This window comes from Papilio xuthus, unplaced genomic scaffold, assembly GCF_000836235.2.
Source record: "Papilio xuthus unplaced genomic scaffold, Pxut_1.1 DF827680.1, whole genome shotgun sequence".
NCBI lineage: Eukaryota > Metazoa > Arthropoda > Insecta > Lepidoptera > Papilionidae > Papilio > Papilio xuthus.
Window position 1 is genome coordinate 4,960,939 of NW_013530969.1, and position 22,813 is coordinate 4,983,751.

Here is a 22,813-nt window from a genome sequence, read left to right on the forward strand (position 1 = left end):
AACATAGGAGTTGCACGCGCTGTCGATATTTCGACCAGTCTTGTTTTTCTACAGGAGAATAGTTAACCCAGTTTCGTCCAGCCGTGCTTCTCAAAATATACACCCGCTACCTGACACATGCCGCATGCACAAACACCGACAGATCTTCGGCTGTCATTGTTATTAATATAAACTGGAAGACGACTTCAAAAGTAATATTAGAACCTCTTTTATAAATAACTAATATTGTGTTTTAAAATTACTTATTTTGCGACGAGTGTAGAAGCAAAATCAGCTATATCAACATTTTTTAAGGCGTATTTTTAAAAAAAAAAATTCAAAAATATTTGTTTGTTAAATGTTCCACGTACTAACTGTGCCCCCGGTTTTGCTCTATACGTAGAGTACCATTTATATATTAGTAGTGTGTAGAAATGAATGTAGTAAAATTTTAAAACAAATGAAACTATATTTGTACACGAATTCATTGTTAATGCAATGAATCATTAATCTAGATAACTACGATTAGGCGTCGATGCGAATGAACTCTGTATTAATGTAATCTAACACCGAACTGTGCCATCGGCCTACCTAACCTCACCTCACACACGAAAACGGTAAAAGCTTAATTAGGTTATCCTATTGTTATTACAAATATTTAAAGCAATGGTATGTAAAATTAAACTAAATACAAACCAAATACTTTCTTCTTACTTAAAACAAATTGTAATGTACAGAATAGTATTCGTGTTGGCTAATATTTGGAATTGTCCGTTGATATATTTTCTAATTAAATTTTTAATTAAATCTATTTCATCATTAACTAGTAAAAAAAAGTTTGTCATTCTTTGGAAAAAATATTTCGCGTAAATTTTCTAAAAATCATTATCATATAGGAATATTTACAATGTTCTATTTTCTTGTTTATTTTTTATGCACGTGTCATTTCGATGCTCGGTTCAGGACGGGAATATGCTCGTCTAGTCCACTGTCATGAAGAGGCGCGCGTGCGCATGCGACTGACCTACTTACGCGCCGGTGACTAGATCCCCCCCAGCGACCACACGCGCCGCAGCGTGTTGTACCCGCGCCGTGTTATACCCGCGCCTGCCGCGCTGCCGCCGCTGCAACCCATCCTAACACTGAAACGTAGCTAAAATTTAACGAAATCCCTTTCGGCGGTTCATCGACCCCGCTATCGAAATCCGCACACTCACACGCGTGTCCTCGAACGAACGGACCAGATAAAAAAATGAAACAAAAAAACTTTTTCTTGTAACGGTGAATGAGTACAAGACAGAGATAAATATATTTCGGCAGTGCGCCTCGCGAGCGTAAGGTCGACGACGAAAAACACTGACGCAATTTTTACAGCGTACGTAATTGAGCACCGACAGGCCAGAGGTGTGTGCGTGAGCGCCGAGAGCGACGCCCGCGTCCGCCGAATCGGAGGCGGAATATTTAGGTGAAAGTGTTTCGAATTTCGACATTACGACATTCGCGCGCAGTCGTTATCGTGATTTTGCCGAATCGAGAGGTTCGAAGACCGCGCAGGCGACGCGATTCTCATGTGCTCTCGTTCACAGGAAGTGCCCCGCAGCCGGCGCGCTGACCGTGTCCAGTGTCCGCGTCTTTAAACTATGCTCGGAGGTGGTGTGTCCAAAAATTTCCGAAGACGTAAATTAAAAAGGTGATCGGTGCAATTTATTAGCCGTGGAACTTTGTGTGATGTGCACGCTGCAACGCTGAGCAAACTGTCGGCGGGCGACAAGCTGGGGCCCGACGAGGCGCAAGACGCCTCCGCGCATGCACGACAGCTCCAGACGATGACCTCCACAATGGGTAAATATTTTGTAAAAAAAAACCTACACCTAAATTAAAAAAAATCTCAAATTTCATTTTCATAATTACAATTTATTCAAATCTAAAGTATTGTAATTTGTAAGTAAAATATTTTTTAGGAAATTTTAAATAAATGCTAGTTTTATTAAAGTGATTGATTACATTTGTACAGGCTTGAAAGCTGTCATTTCGTCTACGAACATACTCTAGGAAGGCGTAGCCGCATGCTACGCTGAGCTACGAGCTCGGACCGCTATAATCGAAATCCGTGACAATTACCATTTTTTGTAGCAAAATAAATATAACGGGTCCTATGTTTAATATTTAAAAAAAATGGTTAGACAAATTTCGCAAAAAAGAATGATTTAAGACAGACATTTAAATAAAAAAATATAGAAAATAATAGTTTCAAATAATTTTAAATCTAAATAAGTATAGTTTAATTTTTTTATATTTTTCATGTTTCATCTTATCTACTATGTAATAAATTAATTTCATTTTTATTTACATATACGAGTTCGAAAATAAGTATCCCTGTATGCATACAGAATTATGTTTACCTAATTTCGTTTTCGATTATCAACATCAAATTATTTATCACAAATATCTATTTTTACTTTTAATTTGTTAAGGTGCTAAATTAATTACAGAACATACTTCATATTGTTGTCCAAATATAAACTGTTTTTATTTGTTCTGTGTGATTACGAAACAACAGAGTAACGTAAACATTAACCGTGACATTCCAAGACATCTTTAGAATCGCAATTGCATTGAATTTATTTATGGTCGACACTTTTACTTTTATTGCAACATGGCCGCCCTTTGTCTATGGTCTATGACTCGTCGGGGTCGATGTTCTCGCGCCATTTTGCCGTTGCCAAAATACGTTTTTTACGCTCACTTTCCAATGCGGTGAAAGCGAAAAAGTACCGAATGTCACTGCTTCCTTTCAAAGCATTGTAGTGGGAGGATGCAGACTTCGAGTTTAAATAATAATAATAGGAGTGTTGATCCAATCGTTTGTTGCATTATAGAACAAAGATATTGTACTTTAATATTGGTCGTGACTGTAACGTAATAATTTTTAAACTCGTAGTCAATGTTATTGGGAGCGGATCCAATTTGACTGACAATTTGTGGTTTTATTAGGTTCAAAATTTTTTTAACAGTAATAAAAATAAAGCAAAATGTATTAGTCGCCGTGTTATCTTTTCTTAATAAATATGGTATCAGACTAATCAAATACTGAATAAAAATGTTGTATTCATATGAATTAATGAATGCGGAAGGTTTTTAAGAAGACGAAATCGAGCTTCTGTGGATTTCTCACCTCTTTTAGTATGTTAATAGTAAAGATATTTATATCATGACTTCATATGATGAAATAGGAAGTACAGATAGATCGGAAGCGTATAGATTTAAAATGGAATGGCTTAGCTCGTGCAACGCTGAATGTCAAGGCGCGGTTGACGAAGGCTGTGGCGCGATTCCGTTGTTTGCCGAAATCCGTGAGATTTTCTCATATCACTTTGGAAATAATTATTGCGCTTCAATTGTATACTGAAAATAATTTTAAAACAATTCTTTAATTGTAATTTTTTAAACGTTTTATTCTTGCCATTAATTAATTATTATGAGCAAAAACAAAATTTATTTTTTTGAATAAATAACTCGGTCTTTTCTTGTATTTTTTTGTATTTTGTCCGGCTTAATTGAGGCTATTATACTGTCCAAAATTAAGACCGAAGCCTGTTTTTACCGACTGCAAAGACTTAAAACATATTTGATAACAAATTCTTACTTATAATGCATTCAAAACTTAATACACAAATAATACTGGTTGTTCATTCGGAAATCGACCTTCAAGCGACACTGACATTGCTACCGGAACAACAACACTTCCTGCAACACGTTCTGACCAATACTGAACTCTACAGCTTCCTTCATATTAAATTACCTTTTTATTGCTATTAACGATTATTTCTCACCATATTTAAAAAATGTTTATCATTACTTACTCTCAAAAACAACAAGTTATTTTTAAAAGTAAGTAATGACATCGCTTGTTAGTTAATCCAATCCCCTTCCCATGTACAACTTTGAAGGAATTAGTACTGAAAATTGTATGGTCTTTAATCTTAATTTATGCGATGGTATTATCTATATTAACATTTCAAGAATGAGCTCTACTTTTTCGGTAGATCTTTAAATAAGAAGATATTTGTATACAGAATAAAAACTTATTTTTGATGACACATGTTCTATTTGAACATGATCATAATACGACTTATTATTTAAGTTTTTTTGTAGGAAATTTTCCATTGATATACCAGTTAAAATACTTGTATGTATCTATATTTTTACAGTTAAAATATACGACAGCATCAAGATTCAAAAGCAGCGCTTTAAGCGAATATAGACCAAGGGAAGTAATATACATTATGTTTATAAAATGTCGTATGCTCTGGAACTATTGGATAGTTTATCTGAGTATCGACTGTACTATAACTAAAAAACCCTTAGGAAATGGAAAACGTAAGTACGCTGTAAGTGGGTGACCATGGCTAAAGACTCAGGAACTTCCGACTGAATTCGGCCTTCTAAATACCACTTATATGCAACATTTTGGCTTGCATTTATAATTTAAAAAAATTAAGAGTTAAATTTCAAAACTGGACAACGTATTATATTTTTTCAAATAACGAATGCGTTTAACCCAAATTTCACAATTTATAAATTATATTAGCACTCATAATTACGTTTACATTGACATAAAAATTACCCTAATTTTTATGTTTATTTGTATGTTTATAACGTTGGAGGTTCAAGTCACTAATTTAAAGTTAAAGTGCGACTTTAATAACTAAAGGTGTGCTGTGTTGAAAATAGCCGCCTTGGCCAACATATGGGCCGATGAACTCTACTTCAAGAGTAAGAAACTCAATTTGTTCGTATAAAACTTAGTTTATCTTACATCGCTGCCATTGACGAATGCTCTAGAATTTTTTCGAGTACAAGTCATTAATAACAGAAAAGAAAGTGTTACATTTTAATAATCTCTTAATTAAATTAATAAAAATGGAACAGAAATATATTTTTAAGTTTATAATCTTAATGATTTAACAAAAAAAAACAAATTGGGTTGCCTTTTAAATAATAAAAAAACAATCTTATCTGCTGATGTCCTACTTTAGAATAAGCCAAAACCAAAGGTCATTGTTTTTTTACTAACATATATTAAAGCTCTTAAATCTATCACTTCAATCCGGATAGAAGGAACTAACAATCAATTTTCGACTTTCTCCAAGCCTATTGTGTCAAGATTCGCTGAATGAAATGTAACAATGGATAAAGCTTTTGCCGTGCCTCGATTTGATGTATTATTTTGCTCGGCTTTCTCTTCAAAAGATTTAGCTAAATCTATGCACCAAATAATACTAAAGAGTACTAAAAATGTATTAGCAGATTATAACACATTCAGTGCATCGTCTGGCCTACATTTCATATGAAATGATCACGGTGGCAATTAACTTGTAAAGCCAAATAACAAAGTTAGAGAAACAAAAGGAGTAAGGTATCTTCTCATAGCCTCACAGCGGTCAATCGTGAGCCTTGGTATAGAGAGACGCGTGTTATCTTTGCAACTTCCTTCTGATGCTCCGTCACATATCACGTTTCAAGTTCAACGGTTATATATTATACATTAGTATGCATACAATGCAAGGAAATAAAAGTAAATAATAGAATAAGAATTGTGTACTGCAACTGCTATCATGCTAAATTAATCGATAGAAAATATCCGATATTTTCAACCACTTTATTAAGTGTTTTGTGAACAAATTCATTTTGCAAGCTTTTACATTGAACACAAAAGATTGCGATGAAAATATCATTGTTTACAAAAGAGAAATAAACAATTGACGGTCCAATAAAAAAATGTTTTATAATATTGAATCCTAAATTCGTGAATGCTAAATGTAAAATTTTATAAAAGAAATTAATTTCTACCATACGATTACATTTTCTGTACCCTCATTCAAACCTACGCTAAAATTTCCTTAAACAAGGTTTTTAAAAATTAAAAGTCAAACACATTTAATATTGTCAAAAAGATTTAACCTTCACATAAATACGGAAACGTATAAAGTTCACAGCCTCTACGCAGTACCGTTTACGACGCACGCTTTGCTCTTGGCTTAAGAATAATAATATTTTTTTCGCTTCAATTATGCGACACTATCAAGGTCTTTGACTCATTCGAGTTTATTTTGGTGTCTAACTAGATTTCGTTTGTCTTTGTAGCATACGTAATAGATGTACAGAACATTGCACCCGCTTAACGAACTTAGTAACTCTGTGAAAGTTTAAAAAGAAAACGATTAGTTAGAAGAAACTTCTTTTACTTTAGTTTGTTTCATTGGAGTACTACTTTTATATCAACCACAGGTATAATAAACTTGAAGGTTGTTCGGCGATATACTCAAAAAAACAAACTTTGTCGCGGCTTTACATGTTTTTGATTATCTGCTTTTATTTTTGGATATAAAAAAATAATTAAAATTTTTCATTCACTATGCTTTCAATGTCCGGTGGAAATGCACGTCGATTCTTATCAATCGTACGTCGTAACCAACTCCTACGTCAATCGATTACAAATTGCATTGATGACGCAGAATTTCCCACTCGTAGCGTACCATTATTTATGTGAATCATAACTGCTAAAAAGAAAATAAAATATTATACTTTTTAGTCAATAGTGATTTCATGTATTGGAATAAAAGTTTTTAGGATTTTCGAATCTTATACATCGGATTATTGGATTTATAAAATTCACTTTTATCTTTATCTTAATAAACATAACTTTTACTTAGCATTGCAATTGTAATTTATAAGTTATTGCGTAGGTCTATGAAAGTAATTATTGTGTATTCATTCATGACAAAACATTGTGAACTTCATGTAAACTAAACACGAAGAGACGCATTAGTCTTTGCTATTAAGTCTTACACGTTTAAACCAAAAACATTAATGCTAAGATTCGAATAATCGTCCGTCAAATTACAAGTCGGACATTGACCTGTTAGGTTATAACTGCAATAAAAAGTGTAATTATTTAATTATACGTTTTCTCCAAATTAAAAGAGGAACAATTACAAGAAAGCTGTTTTCAGTGTATCGTCCTAAATATCGGCATACTTGTACCCATCATACTTATAGCAGTTTAAAGGGTGTAAATGTCAGATCAATTAGCCACTATTAACTGAATAGCATACCCTTCTGGCATACCTTATTGTGGACGAGGAGAAAGTTCGACGCTTGGATGGGCACGTTTTCTTTTATGGTTTCCCAACTAGATTCTTGAGGTCTTTTATTTTTTTTAATCTTTACGTGCTTTCTTTTATAAAAAGCAATTGAATGAATATTTAACAGTATTCAATAAACTGTTTTGTATATTTATTTGTACGTTTTTAAATAAGTTAAGAAATCTTTTTCTTATGAGCACATGACGATTGTGAGCTCATAAAATTCATATGACCGTGAATTTACGTAAAAAACATGGCCGTCGAATTCCAATACGTTATCAGGGTTATAAAACGTCACACATAGTAAATGAATACCGCACGGGATCGGAATAAAACTTTGTGTCATGCATTGAAACACGTAGTTTGCATTATTGCTACTGCATAAAAGAACCTAATCAGAACGACGCATTTTAAAAATATACGTAAAGAATAACAATAATTTCATTTTAAAACTATCGTAATCAATGTTCTATTCGATAAGCTTTAATTAAAAAATGTTAACTCTTTAACTTTTTAAATTAAATTAATCAAAGTTTGAAGAGTTTGCGGGATTATGCGTATTATTGTAATAAAATATTAAAATAAATTATAGGAGTTGCAACTAAAAAGTTATGCAAGATCGTTACCCGTCTATAATAGGACCTTATTTTATAAGAAAGCCTGAAATGCCTCCGGGATGTCGTAAGTGACATTGTATTCTATTACATTAAAACAAAAAAGATTGACTTCCTAAATAGACTCATCCATTTATTTACATTACTCTTATAGGTTATAAAGATCGACTTTGTCCTTAAGGTCTTCAATAAACCAGGAAAGATCATCGTGATCAGTCAACAATGGTTACCATTGGACTTCTACGTATTTCACTCACGTTGGTTTCCTCACGAGTTTTCCTTCACCTTGCAGGCACATAAATTGTCCTCACATCGTACCACAATTTACCCACGTACTATGATAATTAATTCTTCATTACGATCAGTAAACAGACTTTACTGCTTTGTCTTTTGTAGTTTGTAGACAGCAGTGTTTTTTAGTTTTTAACATTTGACTTGAGTTAAAAAATACAAACACCAATTAAGTTTTTCACGGATCAAGGAGTTTTGATTCCGATGTTGTTAGTGATATTAGATTTTATTGGATTCGTATACAATTTTTTTTTATATTTAGCCCAAGATTCTTGTTTTCTCTAGTACTGATTTAAAAATAATCATTTCTCATACCTAAGACTTCATTTATAATAATGTTTTTCTTTTTTATCAACAGGAATAATGACACTCAGCCGCGGCCCGTGTGACCTCGACAACATGAGTCTGTTTCAAGACCTCAAATTAAAGAGGCGGAAAGTTGACTCCCGATGTAGTAGCGATGGTAAGTTTCTTTTTTAATACCGTGGTAGTTACTCAGTGGTTAAACAGTTCGAGAAATGGTTACATCTATTTTAATTTTTAATGATATTATTGAAGTTTAATTCTCGCCTTATTTTTGATGTTCCTCAAAAGAAGCATACAGATTCAAATCGTTAATCAAACATTTAACCACTAAGGTATGATTAAACATTTTAATTATTTTTTATTATTATTTTATAAGAATTATGTTTCTTGCAAGAAAAAGAGCACCTGCGTTTTTTCGAATTAAAAACTAGTTTTAAGTTTTTACTTTTTAAATCTTTAAAGACGAAAGTATTACTGTGTCCATGTTCTACTGATATTACTCGAAATACAATCGACTTAATTTAATTCGTTATATATAATACTTCAAAAAATTTATAAGTGCTTCTAATATTTAAAAATTAAAAATAGCTTATTCGATATTTATAAGGAAATATAAATATATAGTAAAAGAATTTTGAAGGCATCTCATGAATTTGCATGACGGAGCAATGGTATAAACAGTCGCGGATATTTGACTGGCCTGGATTGTATAAATTCGGGGAGCTTTACGACTTAGTGCTACTGGCCCAATGCCTACCAGGCCAATGTCGGTCGAAATTTCAAGGCAACGAGACAAACAAACAACACAGACAAACTTATAGATGATTATAATATGTAATCTGTATTATTATACAGAATATAATTCTATTGAATATATTTTGGTAGCACAATTTTGATTAACAAATTAAAATCTTTAAAAAAAAAAACAGGCCAAAAAATCTTGTTTCTTTAAGATGGCCAGTTAATAAATTTCAAATTAGAATGTTTTTGAAAATGTGTTTGGTTGTTTTAGAATATATTTAAGTTCGAAACTCAAAATTTATTTTTAAATTTCGAACAAATTATGATTTATTGGTTCGTCGTACATACAGAGATATATTTCTTTGCCAGTATAAACAATGTACGACAATGTAACAGTGTAAGGTCAGGAACGATGTCTATTGTTATTCGAGATGTGTTCACTGTTGCCGTTCAACTCACGGCGTGCCTGTCACTTTCGAATGCGATGGTGAATTCACATCGTTACCCGTAATTTCATTTTCATTCGGACGTGATTATATTAAATTAGACGTTAGATCGGTTTATTGCTGTTATATTGTTTGAATAGCTGGCTAGTTACATACTACATTTCAAATTTAGATACCAAATAAAGTCTTATTTCTTACTGATAAAAATGAGAATGTTTAGATGGATGGGTGGATGGATATTTGCTTAAAGGTATCTCAAGAACGGCGGCATGGATCTCGCTAAAATTTGGCATAGATGTAAAACAGATCCTGGAAGAACACATAGGCTACTAATGAAGTTTTTTTTTAATTTCGTGAGACGTGAAGACGGAGTTCTTGGCGACAGCTAGTTCTTAATATATTATCAGTTATTTAGCTATTTACGTAACTTTTATATTTAATAATAATTTAAATTTTACTTTCTAATACACGGTAACATCGAACTAATCAAAGTTCGATAAAAAAAACTATAAACACTTCATATAATATTATGCAAGACAAATTTCAAACATATGTTCGATAACTGTCGTCATCAACGGAAAGTTGAATAATAACCGACGCCAAGCTTGTTTTTGCGTGAGAGAGTATCAACAGGTTCCGAGAAATGCTCCGACTTTCACTTGAAACTGAATAAAAATCATCCGAAACAATATCCGGTTTGACGAGTTCGTAGCACCGTACAATGTCATATCGTTTAAAAACATATAAAAATACACTTACTTTTATCTATATACTTAATGTATATCTTTATATTTAAATATTTAAATTTTCATTTTATTACTAAAGCGCACGTTTTCGGCCGTTCGTAGTTTCTTTTTTTCTTAATTTTTAGATATCTCCGACAAACAAGCTGCCAGATTTTGCAACATTTTTGCAAACAAAAAATTTAATACATAAGAATTTAAAAACAAGAAAAATTACAAAATGTTTCACGAAATACTGTTGTCGCGTACGTCTATTACATGGCAACATCGTAATCGAACTTCACTTCCCTTCTTGATTTAAATTTCGCCAACAGATTGGCTCGATTATTCTGTGCTACTTGCATCAATTGGCGTCTAGAAAATTCCTTTCAACGGATATCACAATAGATATTAGTTAAAAGAACTAGCGCTACTTTATAAGAAACTAGCTATTGCCCGCGACTTCATCTGCGCGGGAACAAAAACTTAATTAGTAAGCCTTTATGCTCTACATCTATGCCAAATTTCAGCGAGATCCATGCAACCGTTCTGGAGAAACCTTCTAACAAAGATCCACCCATGTACATAAATATTCCAATTTAAAATATTAGTAAGATTAATTTTATATTAACTATAGTTTTCGGGCTTTGTCCGCGTAGAGAATGAACATTTATAAAAATCCGAAATAGGTACTCATAATTAAACAGAATAATGGAATATAAGTGCAAAAATATTAAGATATGTGATCATTCACTTTTTACACATTTATATGATGGACTACGTCATTAAGAATTGCACAGTAAAAAGCGATAATGCGACTACGCAAACCATCTTATGACGAAATGCGAGTTACGAGTCGCGTATTTTAAAATCGATTCTTGACGCATACAATAAAAAGAATAAACGTCAATCGATTTATCACGAATATTTTTTCTCGATCTCGATTAGTAACAAAACACTTTTTACAGTTTAACATATTCGTTGTATAACAACGTACGAGGTGAAGACATATTGATAAAAAAATTTACGTAAAACCACGAGAGGTGAAAGCAAATGAAGATCGATGCCGTAATTATTGTTATTGTAACCTCGTGAATAAATCAAAAGAGAAAGATTTATTGTCGGACAACGATCTCTGTTTTATATTCAAAATTCTCGTTTACAATGGACGTATAATATCATAAGATAAAGGCTTAAGCTCGCTTAATGCTATTTCAGTTAGCATAAATTACAGTTGCATTTTTGGGTCTTTCTTAATGAATCCTTTTATTATATCAAAAGTTGTCCAATATCCAGTTTACAATGTAGAATGCTCGAATGGGACATGTTTGGTTTACTACGCAAAAATAAACGAAATCAAAACATTTGTTATACTTTGATACACGAAGGAAAAAAATAGGTCAAGCGCTTACCAATTATTTATAGATTCGCTTGTACCTATTTAGATAACGGATTGGCGTGACGTGACATCGCGTCGGGAGGCGTGTTAGGGGTGTGACGTGATGTGACGCAAGCCCAACGTCAGCGTGACGCACCCCTAGCGCTCGTCTCGTATTTTTTATCGAGACTTATTGTGCATCATTCAACATCATTCAAATATTTCTAATGTTATGCAGTTTTTTTATAGAAGGAATATACACAAATTACATTCTTAAATTCTATTTACAAAAAATGATATTTATGTAGTATCAAAAATACTTTAAATTAAATTAATTAAATAATTTTGTCAACGTGTCTACACACGTTTAATTAGTCGAACTTAGTGAATTATTAAGAATAGATTTTTAAAACTAATATTGTAAGGCAAATAATAGAGTATAATTTACGAGTCAACGTATTCATAGAGCCGAAGGTTCACCGATAGCGAATGGCCATGAGTAAACTACTACGCGTTTTTGTACTTGTGCAATTGCTACTACCAAGCAACTTATACAGTGCAGAAACACTATTATAAAAATACTAAAGAGTTTGTATGTTTGCACGCGATAATCTCGAAAATTATGATTCAAATAATTTTTGGGTGTTACAGTTCATTTATTTAGGAAGGCAATTATATGTATAATATCACGCTTAAGCTTTAAGGAGACGCGCAAAAAGGAAAGAATATTAAATCGGATTTCACTTAAAATAGCCAGCGAGGTGTGTGAAACGGTGAGGCACAGTTGGTATTCGTACTTTTGGTAAATAATAACTAATACAGGTACCATGCGTTTCCGTCAACCTACATATCTTCAAGAATTTAAAATAAAAGTTAAATTGTTCGAAGATCAAAAAAGTTAAATACATATATAGTAATTAAAATAATCATTTCCGTGATGTTATTTATTCAATCTATGCCGGAAATAAATGATGTACAGTATATTAAGGGAGGTCTGACAACCCTGTCGCAAAAAGAGCGCGCCGGGACACGTGGCGCCGAGGGCCGCGCCTCCTCACGTAGGGGTGTGACCCACTTCTCTCCGTGTCGCTGACCGCTAGCGACCTTCGAGTATGCATTCTCCGATAAAACGACTCTTTCACCGAAGCGGATTTCATATAACGTAATCAACTTTATCGTTGTCTATTTTAAGACACGAGATTTATGCGTAGTGCGTGCGTAATGCAAATATATCTGTCGATACGACTACCTACTTTAAAGCATTATACTATTATATAGTTAAAACATAAATGAAAAGTAACCGTAAATGGCTTGTCGTTCGGCGGCGGCTTAGAGAATCAAAATAGTGCATTTATCTACGTGCCTACCAAGCCTAGGGCCTCGGTCGTATTGCATCACGCGGCTAGAAAGATCGGTCCCCACCAGCGATGTGGCAAAGGACGCGGAGTGAAATAGAGATCGTCCTCGAAGCGAGAGCGGTGCACGCGTTGCGGCGTCATTGTGCGGCCGCTCGGCCCGTCGCCGGCACGCGGTGACCTAATACCGGCTGGAGGGAGACCGGGAAGTGGCGCGGGGCGCGCGCTCGTGCGGTAGGTCGCGCTCACTGCGCGCCCGCGACGCCGCGCCCGCCGCGCCACCCGCGCTCCAAGCTGCACGCTGCACGCTCGAAAACTTTCTTCGCTTTTCCTCGCGTAAACAAAACCGCGAAAAAATCATTATCGATTGACGCTTTTAGGATCCATCGATATCCTCAATCCCGTGATATATCATTATTGGCTCATCACTACGTATCATTTTCATGCATGAGACTACCAATACTGCTGACTTCTAAAAAAATCAATCGGTGAACAGTTATGTGACGGACGGTAACGGTAGCCTCTCCATGTCGAAGGACCGGCTGTGAATTGCTATGTAATCCTCTCGCCAAGCAAGGGTTACGGAGACGCATATGGATTTAGTATTAAAAAGTCGGTAAAGTTGTTAATTTTAAATTGTTATTTTTTTGTTTACCATTACTATTTTATTGAACTTTTGATATTTTTCATATTTTGTGCTAAAATTGTTAATTTCTTTGGAAACAATAATTATGATTTTCTCATATGGACATAATCTCGGAATTTTTTACCACGTTAGAAATAAAATTGTTATAGATATTAATGTATTAGATAGCGTGACGTAGATAGAGCCCTTTGTGCGAGCGCGGCGCGGCTCAGCGCAGCGCACGCTTCCGGGCGCCGCATCTGCGCGCGCGCCGCTTTCACTTTCTCCTCGCGCACCGCGCTGCATCTCGCGCTCGCCGCCTGCGCCGCCACTCGCGCCTTCGCTTCCTGCATTTTCCCAAGTCTTTTATATTTCCTCATTTCTCTTACCTACGTTAACGAGATGATATTTTATGCTTAGATTATTTCTATAAATTATCAGCCAATATTTCGGAATTAATCTTATAAAACATTTTTTGATAACGAAATAAATGTTGTGTAGATGATAGATTACTTTTCCAAGTGTTCGGGGCCGTGGCGGCGCTGGCATCGTGACGCAACCCGCTAATCTAGCCGGCGACGGCGGGAAGTGCAGTGTCGCGTCCCCGCGCCGCCCGCGCGCCCGTTGCGATCGCGCTGCGCGGTCGTTGACATTTCACCTAGTTTCTATTTGTCGCTTCTTAATAAAGTCCTCGGTGCTCTTTTTCTCGTACGAGTGGAGGAAAGGTCGTTTGTGGCCTACGTTGATCGCAATCCGTTTGCCCGCAGGCGAGTCGGCGGCCGACACCAGCACGTCCTCCCCGGACCCGGGCCCGCCGTCGCCGCGTATGGCCGAGGCGGGCTGTAGCACGCCGCCGCACCCGCCGCCCGTGTTCGACGGCGGGGGCTCACCGTCGCCTTCTCCTGCATGCCATCCGACTGTCATCCGCTCCGCGCCGCCTTACTCTGTCATCAAGTTCGAGGGGCCCTCTGCCGCCGTCAAGGTAGAGAGCTCCGCGGCTAGCAGCAAGCCAGACACTCCTTCGCCTTCTCAAGTCTCATCCGTGAAGCTAGAGAGTACCTCCCAGGAGCACTCTCCACCGTGCAGGCCCAGACCGTTGGCTCCTCCGCCGACGAGCACGCACGCGTCCCTTTCACCCGGCCACTGGCCGCCCTCCGCATGCATCAACGGTGTTAAACCGGAGCTCATCGGGGGCCATTTCCCACCGCAACCTCTGGAGCCGAAGGCCGGAGTCAGAGGACCCGCCCAATGGCGAGGTTCGCCAGCTGTTATCATGGGAGAATCCGGTGGTGTCCGGACAATGTTCTGGACTTTACCGGCACCGACGTCAACTAACGAGCCGGCTGCGAGTGCGTCGCATACGCCGACGCCGCCCACGCCGGACCCGGCCACCTGTACTGAAGAATCAGCTGCCCGGCTACTACTTAATCTTGGAGGAGATTTGAGAAGGCCTCGGGGACCACCATTAAATATGGAACTACTGTGGGCCGGAGACGTATCGCAACTACCAGCCAACCAGCAGATACATGCACTAAATCTTAGTCCGTCAGCAGGCAGCATGTCAGGAACGTCAGCGATCGCGAGCGCTAGCGCCAGCTCTCTTACAATTCCACGGCCCGAGCTGCGTGCATATGCTCCTGAAACCGAGCGTGACGAGGACGAACAACCTATGATTTGTATGATATGTGAAGACAAAGCGACTGGACTCCACTACGGCATTATCACGTGCGAAGGCTGTAAGGGCTTCTTCAAAAGGACTGTTCAGAATCGACGTGTGTATACATGCGTTGCTGACGGAGGCTGTGAAATAACAAAGGCGCAAAGAAATAGATGCCAATATTGTCGATTTAAGAAGTGTATTGAACAGGGAATGGTATTACAAGGTTGGTACCTATTTTTTCATATATAAAATATCTACATGCGTACTTAAATAATGCATTTATCTAACAACTTTTTTTCTGTATACCAGCCGTACGAGAAGACCGTATGCCGGGTGGCCGCAACAGCGGTGCAGTGTACAATATGTATAAGTATAAATATAAGAAGCATAAAAAAACTAACGCAAAAGCGGCAACGACCACGAGTAGAGCGTCACCGCCGGAGAAACCTAAGGACCCACTACCACCAATCCCACCGCACCTTGTAAACGGGACCATACTTAAGACTGCATTAACCAACCCTAGCGAGGTAAGTCGCTCCAAAAGGATGAAAATTATTTCTTAGTTTAAGAATACGTTAAGTGTTTCATCGGCAACTTATCTTCCGTAGGTGGTACACTTGAGAGCGAGACTGGAGAGCGCCGTGTCGTCGTCACGAGACCGAGCGGTGCCTTTAGAGAGGGCGCTACACATGATCAGGGCGCTGATCGACTGCGACGCGATGGAGGACATCGCCACCGTACGCCATCTACCGGACCTCCTGCACGATACGTCCGAGATCGGCGATAAGTTGTGCAGGATCGGTGATTCGATCGTTCACAAAATGGTCGCCTGGACGAAGAAATTGCCTTTCATCATGGAAATTCCAATGGAGATCCATTCGAAGCTACTAATGGAGAAATGGCACGAGATATCAGTGTTAACGACCGCGGCGTATCAAGCGATGCACGGCAAACTTGCTCATGCGCCACCTTCATCGGACCACGAACATGATTTTATGCAAGAGGTGAGAACATATTTATTACCTATTTAAGGTTTAACTTACTTTCCTTTATACTTATATTAAAAAAATAAAGTAGAATATAGTTGAACCCTACAGCAATACGACATTTCATTCATATACACTCCAAGTATTTACACAAATAGTTGAATTAGATAACAAGATATCTTATTTCTCGGTAGATTGTATTACAAAATATCGGAGTGTTAGGACATTAGCGTAGGTACTAGACGTAGATAGTTAACCCTAGATGGCAGTACCAGTGGTTCACACTCGCGAAGACTTCCGCCACATGCGCCGGAGTGCAGTTACGTGATCTGCATCAGCCTTGCGTAATCCAGATAGAAAGTCGCCGGCGACTGCACTCGGACGCTCGCATATAGAACTCGTTTCTAACAGAAATCGAGATTTATCGCAATACATTCGCTCTTCAGAAATTAGAACTAATTTTAAACATGACTTTACTTTTTCATCTTCCATAACTGAAGTTTTTTAAATTAATCTGATTTTACAAATTTCATCATTCTCCATGACTCAAATACTTATTTCTCTTATGGTATCGATGGAAACCTGTGCCATAAGCTTTTTATTGCATTTATGATTCTATGTAGTAGTCACTAGTCTTGTTTATTTTTTATTTTTTCATAACTGACGGTACTTCAAATTTTATAAGAATCGATCGTCGTAACATTTCACGTGGTTAACTTTTTGTGTTATATTTAGCAGCAATGTTCAAAACAACAGACAATCAAAAAAACGTAAACTCGCAAGCAGTGAGCATTGCATGCACATGCATTACGTAAAGTTAACCGTAACCGCGGTAGTTACACAAAGATTATTTTCATTGTCTAGTGCATTTCCTTCTAGCTTACATATGCACCGTTACATAAAGAAATATATTTGCATGAAACAAATGAATAGAACTTATGTATATGTACATCAGAACAGCAGCAATAAAAAAATATTAATTCGATGTTCTTTTAATATATAACACAAATAACACCAGCTGGGTTACACAATGTCGCTTACGCCGAGTAACAAATTCACATACACAAAATTTATTTTGATGATTACTTGCTAAATTTACAAAGGAAGAAATATGTTTAAAACCAGAGATACAAATTTTTGCCTTGCCTGTCTCATTGTAAGTTCCTTAACTAACCTTTGTGTTATAGGTGAACGCCAACTTACGGACACTACAGAACTGCCTGACATCACTAATGGGGCGGCCGATCACGCTGGAGCAACTGCGGCTCGACGTCGGTCTCGTCGTTGAGAAGATGACGCAGATCACCTGCGTCTTCCGCCGCATACAACTCCGTATGGAGGAGTACGTCTGCCTCAAAGTCTACATTCTCTTGAATCAAGGTGCGTTTAGCGATAAGTAAAGCATTTGGTTTTGAAAGACTGTTTTAGTTTTTAAAAGATTTGAAACCAATTAATCAGAAAGAAAAGAATACGATGTCAGAAGGATAATTGCAATAGAAAGACCATAAAATTGGCTAAAAGCACATTTATTGCAGATAACTTGAAATAATATTTTTTAAATACTGCCTTCTTTTTTTTCGTTTCCAACAGAACAGCATTAACCCAAATATCTCATTAAATGATGAATGAGTTTTTATATAAACAAATTTGAATGTTGATTGACGTCAATTTTATCCTATTTAGCCAAATACGATTCAAAACACAGTGGTAATCGATAAAGCGTAACCTTTCACCGCTTCAACAATAATTAAGGACGTCGCTATTAAGGTTATGTAAATAAAGTGCGCAAAATAATTTCCTAATTACAACATTCCAAGATGTTTATTATAAATGAAAACAATTCAAATAAAAAGTGGTCGGAATACGTTTATTTTATAAATAATATAATGCTAATTACTTTTAAATTTACTTTGTGGCTTTAGTTATTTAAAAGAAGTTATCATTTCTAAATTGTTTAGTTTATGAATTAATTTAAAGTTCAGGCGACAAAGGCATGTTCATTATTAATATTACAAGTGACTCGGACACATGTCGTTTTTCCCTAGACACTGCGCAAAGTCCGCAAAGTACCGATCGCGAAACTGCACTTTATTTCATTTAGGGTTGTCACTTTGTGGTACCTTGTAATACTACATTCTAGACTCGTAATTCCTTATATGATAAAGCTGTGATATTTTTTGTGCTGGCCAATATTATGGCAAAGAGGTGGATCAAAGATCCAATATTGCGGTATCGGGACCATACCATTCACAATTTAGCAGCCTGACTTACATTTTGACTTTAAAAAATATCGTAAAATAAACCTTAAAATCAGAAATTTCTTAGAAGACGCTCACTTTTAACACATTGTAACTCATACTTAATAGACCAAGTATATTTAATTTTTTTAGTATGACCTATGATGTAGACCGTTACAACCGCTATAGCAGTGATAGGCTAGGAAGTAGGCGGCCATATTTAACGTTTAGAGTAATTACTCTTTATTATTTCTTTTGGATAAAAAAGTTAGCAGCCCTAGAAGTAATCCAGTTATAGAGTAGTCGGGCGGGGGTGCATCGGCCGCGCGTCATGTAGGTCAGTTACAGCTAGTCCTGCGCCGTGACGTCGCCTGACTCATGCTCGGCTTACACGCACGTTTTCCGTTCACATTGTAAACTGATCGTACCGTAAACAAATCAATTTACAGCTAAATTGACAATAATTTTAACATAATATTACTTCTGTATGTAGATACTTGTGCGACTTAAAATTTAATTAAATATTCTTAGTTAGCTATTTCAGTATAATGTCTACCTTCTGGGAATTTTAACGGTAATACATTTTCTATGTAAGCTAATGAAACTTACTTTCGAAAGAAGCAAGGCAATCAAGTCTATATTAGTAAGCCCTTCTATACAGGGTGTTAGTTTCTGTATCTTTTAAGTTTTTTTTTTAATAAGTTTGTTTTATATGTTTACAATTAAACTTATAAATTCCTAAATATGTGAAATATCAAAATACAAATATTATATATTATAAATATTTTTCATAACCAAAAGATAACTTCTCCGATAAAACATACTCAGACATAGACGTTATAAAGGTTGTAGATAAAGACAGTAGATAGTTCGAGAAAGTAGTACCTCTTCTATAGATTTGACTTTGATAAATAGCCAAGTCTATAAACAGTATTGTTGCAAAGATCAGTATAGAAAGGTATCGCTTCAATAAGTTGATGCGAAGAGACAGCACACGACGACGAAGCGACGCGACAGTGCAAAGTGTACTCGTTAATATTATTATGATTTATGGTACATGTAACCCAGTTACGAGAAGCGAGTCTCGACTCGCTTGCGAAATCGATTAGGTACATCGAGACATTTCTGTCAAATTTCAATTACAAAATTTTCAGTCAACTCTGCTTTGTAGTCAAGATCTGCTTTGAAGAAAACTCTACACAAAACGCATCACCATAGATTACATGTTGTCACAGTAATATTTTTAACAACATTATTTTATTATGCATGTTACAAAAATTTGTTATTTTCCCGTTATTCAAGTATATCGTATCTGTAGATATTAAATAAGCGTAGCGTAATTAAAGCTAGAGTCGACGTGCGCAGGCGCAGTACCATTGGGTAGGAAAACTGTGACATCCTGCGTTATCGCTCGTCGTATGTAGGTCGCACTTGCGCCGTTTGAAAATAATTTTCACCGCGCGCTCGGTACATTATTGCGCCGTTTATGAAATAGCACCGTTGCATACGTTTAGAACGCGTTCGAAAACTTAACACAATAACATAGTGCTACAAATAAACTGCGCACAATGTAAACGAATAAGATTTGTTCTGAACAAGGTAATCTGAGTTGTGTTCGTTTCTAGAAGAATCTCGAATACATGCATGCATTAACGATACATGTACGAGTAAATGGAAAATAACAGATTAGTTAATTTCAATTAAATTTTTAATACAATAAAGTCGAATAAAATGAAAAAAATCGAAGTATTATTATACTAATGTAGTCACGAAATTAATAATTGACTTCTTAGAAATTATTTTAGTTCAACATGTGTGTTCTTGAAAACGAATTCATTTCAAATACTTCTCTAGTTAACCTACATACGAATAGATTGACAGATCTCCCAGTAGACAAGATGAGAATGACCGTTATGGTCATGAAGATTCACATCTTAATAGTGCTCATAGAAATAATTTACGATAGTCAATGTTATTTAAATTAATTACAGCACAACATTTTTACATTTAATATTTTAATAAAAAAAACTACCATAAAGGCTCCTAAAGTTATGTTTCTAATGTCCACTCTGAAACTGGTGATTTCAATCTCTTTGTCTACAATCGAAAAATTTTAGATATATCCGTCGTCTCTCAGTATACCCTTTGATTGTAGTTACAAGAACTCTCATTTTGATAAAAACGATACCAACAAACTCAAATCTGGAAAGAGCAAGTAGTAGACACTCGGCACCGGCACGGTGAAATGGAAAGCGCTTGCGCAACCGCCGCCGCTGTGCAAGCAGTCTCTATATTTTATAAAATTGTTATGTAGTTTTGTCTTTTTTTTAATCTGGAAACATTTGTTTTAGCATGTAATGAAATTGGTGTTAAGAAAACAGATGTCACTTTTTTAGAGTAATACCCAATTCTAAAATATGGTATATTATAAATTTCTATGTTATTAAATAAATATATTAATGCACTGCGGTGGCATTAACAAATGGGATATTACGTAAGTACTATGTCCTTTAGGACATTCACACATATGTAGGTACGTATGTAACTTGGGTAACAAGAATCGCCGGTTTTATCACCGTAACGAAACAAAAGTGTCGCGCGACGGCCGAAGCGAGGCGACGCGCAGCGCCACAATGCGTATAATAGACGCGTTACGTCACTCGTTACGGGACAGCATTTCACTCTCGCAGCGAAAAGCGCGATGCGGAAGCGAACTTTCTCTTTTGCGCCGCGCCGAGCGCTGCAGCGCAGGCGAAAAAACATCCATTAGCCGTTCGAGAACTGAACGCTTACATAATAAACCCCCTGCCCGCACTACATGTGCATTTCGTATATTTTTCCACGGTCTATCGTTTTATGTAATCCGTGTTCATATGAGAAATAATTAAATTAACATTCACAATAATTTTATTTGATTGCAATGGTATACCTATATTGATTCATTTTGGCTAAAACATTCAACATGCAAAAGTAAATATGTTTGCAACTTATGCAGCATTCGCTAGGTAAAAAAAACTGTTAGCGAATGTGTTATAAAACATGCTTAGATAGCAAAGTATGTGCTTAGTAAATTATAAATAAACATTATAATCACGAACTAATATTGACTAACGCTTAATAATATCAATAAGTAAAAGTGCACTTATCTATTTTATATTAAACATTTTTATTACACCAATATCACTGTACAAGTATCGTGAACAGAACGATCAATTAAATATAGCTGCATACAACGCGTAAAACATTCGCGCGTACAATACGTTGGAAAAGCGTGCGAGAGCGAGACGAGTGAGGACGCGAGCGAGCTCGAGCGGAGGTCAACGGCTAGCCGCGGTCGTTGCCCCGCTATCGGAGTGACCTACTGAGCGCGTGACGTCACCGCCGCACCGCGCGCCCCGTGGCATTGGTGTCGAGCCGACATCGACATACAACGCCATCTAGAGTCGAGTAGGCCGACAACAGCGTTATTACAAATCATGAAACATTATTATTCTGTGCACTGTTTGAGACACAGTGATTCGACAAACATCGTCGTCACAACGGACTGGAATTACGTTTTAACTTCTGGACATTTTTCCTTGAACATTTATAGCGCTCCGGTACCGTGATGCTGCACATACTAATTTATTTAAATTAGAATTATTTTATATACTTCATTTAAATTTACTTGTATATTTTAAGCACAACACCAACACTGAACAAATAACGAAGTCTAGCATTTTTAGTTTTATAAATATATGTACTTATTAAAAATACCTACATATTTTCAAAATATTTCTTTCTTTAATATAATACTTAATAATAATTTTATTTGCAGAAGTAGAACTGGAGGGCATTCAAGACCGTTACGTTCAAGTACTTCGCAGTTACTTGGAGCACGCGGCGCCTCATCATCCAGGGCGGCTACAGGAATTATTCGCGAGGATACCAGAGGTAATTTATATTACAAAGTTGTACTATAACGGAGACATAGAAGCCCAGGCTGCGTCTAGATAGTAGTAGAAACCCTTGAGTTAGGTTACAAAAGCGCACTCGAAGATCGGCCGCGTCAAGGCTTTCTTGCCTCTTCAAAGCAAAAAAGGAACCGTGCGCAAAAAATTACACACTCAAATCCCAACTACATTGAGGCCTATTTTGAGTGGTGGTCAAATTTAGTAAATTGTAATAATCTGATATTTTACGCTGTTTATTATATACTTATATACTATACTACTTTCTAATGAATGAAACCCGTAAAACAAATAATGTGCATCATTTATAAGCAACGCAATCCGTTCTGATATAACGCAGGCCGCCGACCGACGCAGTAGAAAGTACCGGAGCGA

The 22,813-nt window shown here is 36.4% G+C and overlaps 1 protein-coding gene across 2 annotated transcripts in view; it reads left to right on the top strand.

Moving 5' to 3' along the window:
- Hr4 (nuclear hormone receptor 4) overlaps positions 1-22,813 on the top strand; it is an 84,327-nt gene that overhangs the window by 56,131 nt on the left and 5,383 nt on the right. Inside the window, exons 1-7 of one of the 2 annotated variants that reach the window (XM_013311769.1) lie at positions 1,698-1,821; positions 8,391-8,495; positions 14,373-15,488; positions 15,575-15,792; positions 15,874-16,269; positions 17,439-17,631; positions 22,306-22,421. In XM_013311769.1, coding sequence (XP_013167223.1) covers positions 1,806-1,821; positions 8,391-8,495; positions 14,373-15,488; positions 15,575-15,792; positions 15,874-16,269; positions 17,439-17,631; positions 22,306-22,421 — 2,160 coding nt within the window. In that variant the 5' untranslated portion in view covers positions 1,698-1,805. Of the gene's footprint in view, positions 1-1,697; positions 1,822-8,390; positions 8,496-14,372; positions 15,489-15,574; positions 15,793-15,873; positions 16,270-17,438; positions 17,632-22,305; positions 22,422-22,813 lie in introns of those variants that run through there. The other variant, XM_013311768.1, reaches the window with a different exon arrangement.